General features: G+C 42.8%; 1 protein-coding gene across 1 annotated transcript in view; it reads right to left on the bottom strand.

Annotated features, from left to right (window-relative positions):
- CDHR1 (cadherin related family member 1) overlaps positions 1-7,271 on the bottom strand; it is a 42,540-nt gene that overhangs the window by 24,091 nt on the left and 11,178 nt on the right. The window contains exons 6-9 of the mRNA XM_005417287.1: positions 7,082-7,168; positions 5,244-5,360; positions 3,547-3,690; positions 1,178-1,256 (exon numbers count right to left, since the gene is read on the bottom strand). Coding sequence (XP_005417344.1) covers positions 1,178-1,256; positions 3,547-3,690; positions 5,244-5,360; positions 7,082-7,168 — 427 coding nt within the window. The remainder of the gene's footprint in view (positions 1-1,177; positions 1,257-3,546; positions 3,691-5,243; positions 5,361-7,081; positions 7,169-7,271) is intronic.

Raw genomic sequence — 7,271 nt, 5'->3', positions numbered from 1 at the left:
ACTCTTTCCTAAACACTTACCATTTATTTTTATCCCAGAGAACCCTTTTGGTCCTTCTCTATTTTCTTTGGCAATCTAGTATCTTCTCATTAATCTTACTTCCCTTTGACATTTTCCCTGGCTCTTCTGCCTTCACTTGTTCTCCTTATTTAATTTCTCCATTGTTTAGCATATTTTCATCCCATTTGTTCTTGCTCCTCATTTTGCACCTTTCTTTTTATCTTTTCTCATTTTCTATCCATTGTCCTCTGCAACTGTCTTTTCCTTGATGTTTCTACCTTTCTTTTACCTGTTTATTTCCTCACATTAAGAAGGAACCTCAACATGGGTCTCATCCCACACCAACACAAAAACTCAGCTGTATCTCTCTGTTCTGGCTGCTTAGATCACAACACAATGAAGCACTTACTCCATAGCTCTTCAACTACACCTCAGATTTCTCTTAGGAAGTTTTGGGATCTTCCACATCTGTGAGTTGGGGTGCCCAGTTGCTACAGAAGCCTTGTTTTGGAAGGGGGAGTGTATAAAACTCAAAATCCCCAAAGCTGTAGCCTGGAGATTAGTTGCTCTAAGCTGTTGTCTTCACCACCTAATGAATCACCAATTCACTAAGTTTCACATTCATGCTATTAAAAGATGTGTGACAGACACTCTCAGAATAGCTCATGGAAAGCGTTAATCTTCTGATAACATCTGTTTTCTTCCACTACAGTGTACAGCCAATGTCTCTTCATGGTGAATATAATTTCTTCCAAGAAATCGGAGGTTTGACTGTTTAGCTACTTTCATCACTGTATTAATGAAAATATCCCTCCAAATGCCATGTCTGGGTCTCCCAATGAATTACCTCACCTCCCAGATTAAGTGATAGAGATGCTCAGAAGAGTGAATGCATCTCCCTTGACACTTTCTGAAATGACAAGCAGCCTACTGATGCCTAACAAATCAGCAACATTAACAGCTCCAAGCACAGTTCTGTGAAGAAGATACTAAAACTCACTGAATTGAATCTTGGCTATTCTCTGCTAGACAGGGCCCTGAAGTTGTTTGAGGTACCTGACATTATTTCCTGAGATTTTGTCTCAGGTTTATTAAACTCTAGCATATTCTGTTCTAATTTAATGCCAGATGGAGTTTTGAGTGCCCTTCAAATTTCATCTAAGACAAGCCTACTCACCATTCACGATGCAGTAATGAATACTGTTAGGCTTTCCTCTGTCTCCATCAAGAGCAACAACAGTGAGGACCTCAGAGCCCTGGGGAGAAATGGGAAATCAGAGTCTCTGTGCTGAGATCAGAGCAGTGAAATTGGAACTGCACATTAATAAACTGAACTCCTCTAAGTCTGTCTGCAGTGAAGTGCTGGGGGCAGAGTGGGCACTTGTGCTTGTGCCATGTGGGGAGCACAAAAAGGGCCAGCGCCCACTGCTCTGGGTATGAAATGGCTGCAGACCCTGCATGGCCATGGGTGCCCCAGCACTGGGGGCTGGCTGGTCACAGGAATGGTTGGAAGCTGTGGCCAAGGACACCTGCCTGGGGCCACAGATGTGGAGAGAGGATTTGGAGCAGCCAATCTGGAACCTAAATTTTAGTTTAGGGCACCACCAAGATTCCCTCTGGCTGCTTCTGTGTCCCATGGCCACACAATGTGCCGAGACACAGGCAGCTGCCAAGAAGTCATTGGGTCACTCTGGTCTTTCCTAATTAAGTTCAGACAGGCAGTAGAAGAAAACAGAGATCACAGAGCAACTTGCCCCACAGAACATCTAGGGCATAAAATTGTGATGAAAATGATGGTGATTTAACTGCCCTTAAACCTTCACTGTGTGTCTTTCTGCACAAGTAACGTGGCTGTGGGCCATACACACAGAATTTGTGTACTGAGGACCATTTGCTCATGGGACTGCTCCTATCAGCTCAGAGGGATGATGAGTGTCACATTAAAATGCTCACCCAAGTGGCAATGAGCTGTACAATTCAGGCCTCTGCACTAAAATGTTCCTGTTTGAAGCTGCAGAACCAGGGAACATTGAAGTAACTTTCAGTGAATCACAAATGGCAACAAGGAACATTTTCATGACAACCCTTGAGTGAATTTTTCAAACAAGAGCAAGGCTCTGTTAAAGCAACTGGAAATACAGAACTGTGTTTATTATCGTTTATGCTGGAAGCAGCAATAAAATCTGCCTACTGGGCAAAATGCAGTGCAGTCCCTTTGAAGGTGACAGAGTACTTGTAAATCCTGACAACTCCACCAAGGAGAAAAGAAGCAAGTTTACAAAATTAACACCAAATGCCCAAACACCACTAAAATCAGCTATTGCCTCTTTCTCTGTGGAGCTCATTCTAATGACAAAACCCACACAGGGAAGGACTTCCATCATTATATCATAATGGTGTAAGTTATGAGCTCAAGCTGGATGTAATTAACATTTACTGATTCTCATTTCCATAGTAAACACTAACTCCTGTGTGCACCTGATAGTTATTTCAAGATCTATATGTAACTATGCAGAATAAATCAATATACATAATATCATTCGTTTTAAACACCTGCAAAGTACATGGGCATTACTTTTCTGCCCTGCTGAAATGTAACAGCCTCTGCAGTGAACTGCAGTATATAGTCATGCACGGGCTGCAGTGCACATTTCTGGACAGAAAGCTAAGACACAATCTTTCCTGAAACTCAAGGGAAGGTCAGATGAACAGAGTGCTACCACACTGCTAAACTGATCAATAGCCTAATGTTGGGTAATTTCATGGGTAGATACCATTTCTTGTCGTATATATGAAGAAAATTTTAATTAAATCTTATGGATCGGGGTGAAAGCTGATCCATACACAATCATGTCACTGCTTAGATATAGAGAAAATTCATTAGTTTGCAGCTTCAAGAATATGTGGCTGAAAATGACTGCTTGACTGATAATCTGGTTGAGTTTAGACCTAGGAGGCCTTCCTGGCCCATCCTGCCTAACCAGCCATCACCGAGCAGAAAGCATCCTGCATTTTGGGGATGTCAAGGTTGCTTATCCCCAGGTGACATCCACAGGACAACACAGAGAGTCTGGAGTATTTGGGCATAAATTCTGCCTGCACCTTGTACAACCAACTGTTGGTAGCAGACTGAACTGAGCTAGGAAATAAAAGCAGAGTGAGACCATGGAGCAAACAGACACATGAAGGCTTTTAAGTATGATGTGTTCAGGTGAGGTGACTGGCAGCCTGCTTAAGCCTTCAGCCAAGTGCCTCTGGAGGTCTGAGCTACACAAGAGCTCTTAGTCATTGTCTGGGTTTAGACCAATGTAAATGGGCAGAATCTTTTTTGACTTCAGTGGAAAAAACCAGGAAACCTTGCATGGCAAATTGGCAGTAGACATAAGGAAGAACAAGTGTGAGATTTGGGCAGCTCAGTTCACCTAGGAGTCAAATCAGAGTTTAGGTCCTTTTTCCAGTAAAGCCTATGCCAGAAACCTTAAGGCCATCTTGAGTAAGATGGGAAAGGCTGTACTTGTTCTCCCATGTATGAAAACCAGAACTTACTGCAAGCGTGTCCTCATAGACATATCCATAGTAGGGAGTCCCAATGAACATTGGGGGGGTGTCCTGAACATCCTCCACGTTGATAGTAACTGTTGTTGTGGCTGAAAAGACTTTGTTGTCTCCCCTGAGCTTCCCACCACCATCCTAGAAAAGAAGTCATTGTCAGATGCCTCTGCTGAAGCATGCCTGCAAATCAGCTGAGGCATTGCATGGACCTCATGAGCCTTCAGAAGCACAGCTCCAGGAATCTTTTCCCTCTCTGAACATATAGATTTAATCTGTGCTGCCCTATTCCCTTCTCTTTTCCATTTGTCCTGCTCTCCCTCTGATTAGGAAGACAGCTTGCAGTGCCTCATAAGTAATTTCTTATATTAAAAGTGATTGAGGCAATATATGCGGTCATAAATGATCTTTAGAGAAGGGACAGGGAATTCAAGGGCTTTTTCAGGAAAAAAGAATACTAGAAACTGATGCAAAAGTTAGTGACCAAGGTCTACAACTTTTCATCCCACCTACAGTCTTGTCATGAACACAAGACAGATGCGCAGTAGTGCATCTGTGGAGGGAAATAAACAGTGTACATGCTCAAAGACTCCCAGGAACTCCAATGTGATGAAGTGCAAGCACAGAGGAGCTGTGCCGCCAAAACCTGCAAGACAGCCACACTGTGTAAGCAGTCTCTGGGGACTTGGTACAACCAGCTCTGCACCACTGATACAGCACAGCCAATTAGGAAGACAACTTGCTATTTCAGAGGCTTTTAACACCCTCAGTCTCAGAGCACCAGCTGTAGGTCAGTAGTCATGCTGGTGTGAACTGTTCAACATGTCTGCAGTACCAACTCTAAAAATTCCAATTTTTTTTAAAAGATACACTGATTTTTTTTCTTCCTTACGGCCCCAAAGGTAGAATTTAAGCCAAATTTTGTTATTCTTCCGCAAATGAACCTTGGTTAAAAATACATGAAAAGGTCCATACATTTAAAAAAAGACAACTAGCAACTCCAAGTCCCCAGAAGTTACAGCAAAACTGCCCTCTTTCCACCCATGTGTGTCTGTCTGTGTGACAGGTCCCTGCAGGATTGTGAGAGACTTCAGAATCTATAAACTTTTAATGCCTGTTAGCATGTGCAGTCACAGGCACAGTACTGCTGGGAAAGACAGTGCAAAGAAGGGATGTGCAGCAATATTTGCAGGATTTAAATAAGCTCCTGCCACAAGGTAGCAGGGAAGTGAAAAAAAGAAACATTGACAGATATTTCCAGAAAAGAAATCCATCACTTGTGCTGTGCTGGGTCTAGCTGTGGGTAGTGGCTGTGGCCGGTCTGCCTGCCAGGGGTCTGTCCTTGTGGTGGTAGGGCTGTGCCCTGGGGAGCATGAGGAGCCCTGACCTCACAGGCTGATGCTTCTTGAAGCCAGGGCTGAATACACCAACCCTTCAGTTCTAGGTGAGTCCCATGGCACAGGGGACATGAATGAAATGTGGGAAACCCACTCCCAAATCCTGCAGATGTTGTTCAGCAGCAGACACCTGCTACCTTTCCTCCCTCACCTTTCCACATTACCCCCGACACCTCCAGATGTTACAGCAGGAGTAACTCTGCTGCCTTCATGTTTCAGCAGCACTTGCATTCAAACTAGTTGGTCCCACTCAAACACAACACACACCTCCTCTAGTCACACATAAAAGCCTTTTACCTTGGCTACAACCACAACAAAATGTGTTCTTGATTTCTCGTAGTCCAGGGTGACCCCAGGTTTGATGCGCAGGACGCCGCTGTGACGGTCTATCGTGAACTTGTTAGCATGGATGTTCTAGAAGGAAAGAAAAGGAGAAACAGCCAGAGATTACACACGTGGAGATAGGATTGCCACAGGGATTCATCTTTTATTTCGTCTGCTAAGGCTGAAGACTAGAATAATGATACAGTTTGGGTGAATAATGCATTTGATGAATTTCACCTCTGTGTTTATGAACAATTCATGAACCGACCACAAGTCTCTCATTATTCAGGATAAATCAGTTCCTTGTAATGTAGACTTTTTAAATCTTTTAGTATTTCATTGTGAAAACTTAGACTTTTGGTTAACTCAGCTAATTGCATGGAAAGGGGTAGGGAGACTTAACAGAAAAAAGATGAAGGGAAAAGGAACAAAAAATGAAATGGTGTCACCCCTTAGTGTTTCAAAGTTCTACTGGTTTCTAAAAAAAACCAGGACGTTTGCATGTATAGATTATTGTCAAACACAGTGGTGTGGTCTGGTGATTTTCGTGATGTACAAACAAAATCTAAAGGACACCTGATTTTATAAGAGGCCTAAAAAAGGCCTCCCTCCATTCTTCTGAATAGGATATAGCTGTACAAGCACCTCTGTTCCTGTATCCAGACACAATGGCCACTGTCAGATAATCTTGGCCATTTCAGCAGCCATCACCACCTGCCTTTACCATACCTATGGAGAGGTTTTTTCTGTGCAACTTGACAATTCTCAGAGACTGTGCCCAAAGACATGGCAAGATTTTTTCAACAAATACACATATTTATTATCCTTTTTGCCACACAAATATATTATAAACTAGATGTAGAATTTTGAAACTGCTGTTCCTTAGTTCATAGACTATCAGCTCTCTGGAAAAAGCCCTGTGCAAAACTGAATCCTGCACATGGATCATAATTTGTGAAATCAAAGCTAAATTTCAACAAGGCACTCAAGGTGTTCTTTCATAGTATACCCAAGCTCTTAACAGGATTAGCTTTAGTGCTATGTAAATATCTTCTAACTCGTCTCCATATTCTTATCCAAAACTAAATATTGCAACAAATTTGCTTTGCTTTTGTTTACTTTTTTTCATGTTTCCTCTTGAATAAAGGGAACTGCAGATAACCTGGATGAAAGTGCCTGTAGGAAGAAGGAATTTGAAGGACATAATGCAAACAATTGCCCTTGTGGCATACGGAAGATCTGTAATACAGAAGTTCAGCTTTAAATCTGGAGCCCTTTCAGTTCTTCACCAGTGGGCAGCAACTGAAAGGGTGGTTTCAGGCAGTCACTGCTTTGTCAGGGAGAAGATTTAGTACCTCTCATTTCACACTGTGATCTTGGTATCAATTATGCACCAGCCTGCTACACTAAAGGGCACATTTATGTTTCCAGCGTGTTTTCCTCTCTAAAGAAAGCTATTTCATGCTTTAGAAATCCCATAAGCATATAAGATTACCAGCTAATCTTGCTCTCCCTCTCACTCCAAAAGGGAGTGACAGGGAGAGTAAGGGCCAGTAAGAGCCCTGCCATGAGGGGTCCTGCTGGCAAGCACAGGAGTGTCAGTGGCAACTCCAGCTCCCCTTGCTGCCTGCTGGATCACCCTTGGCTGCTTGCAATCAAACAACATCCCTTCTGCCAATGCTTATTTTCTTGTGAATGGTACAAAATTAATCCTATAGCAGTGCACTCAATTCCCAAAATCTTTTTAAAATCTGCTTTCTGAAATCTTAGTAAATGAGAGACGATTTGTGAAGGTACAGACAATACTTTACCTGCAAGAAGTAGGTAATGCTTCCTCCAGAACCCGTGTCTTTGTCTATTGCCTCAATCTTAAAGATGCTGCTGCTGGAGGGAGTGTTCTGTGACCAGAAAGAGTTAGCAGAGTCACACAGAAACAGAAAACCAGGTGAGGCGAAAGAAATGAAAAATGAGCATGCAGGGAGGCAGAGAGTGATGGTAGAA

The sequence above is a fragment of the Geospiza fortis genome, unplaced genomic scaffold (genome assembly GCF_000277835.1).
Source record: "Geospiza fortis unplaced genomic scaffold, GeoFor_1.0 scaffold130, whole genome shotgun sequence".
Lineage (NCBI taxonomy): Eukaryota > Metazoa > Chordata > Aves > Passeriformes > Thraupidae > Geospiza > Geospiza fortis.
Note: the sequence above shows the minus strand (reverse complement) of the source record. Positions and strands in the feature narration are given on the sequence as shown.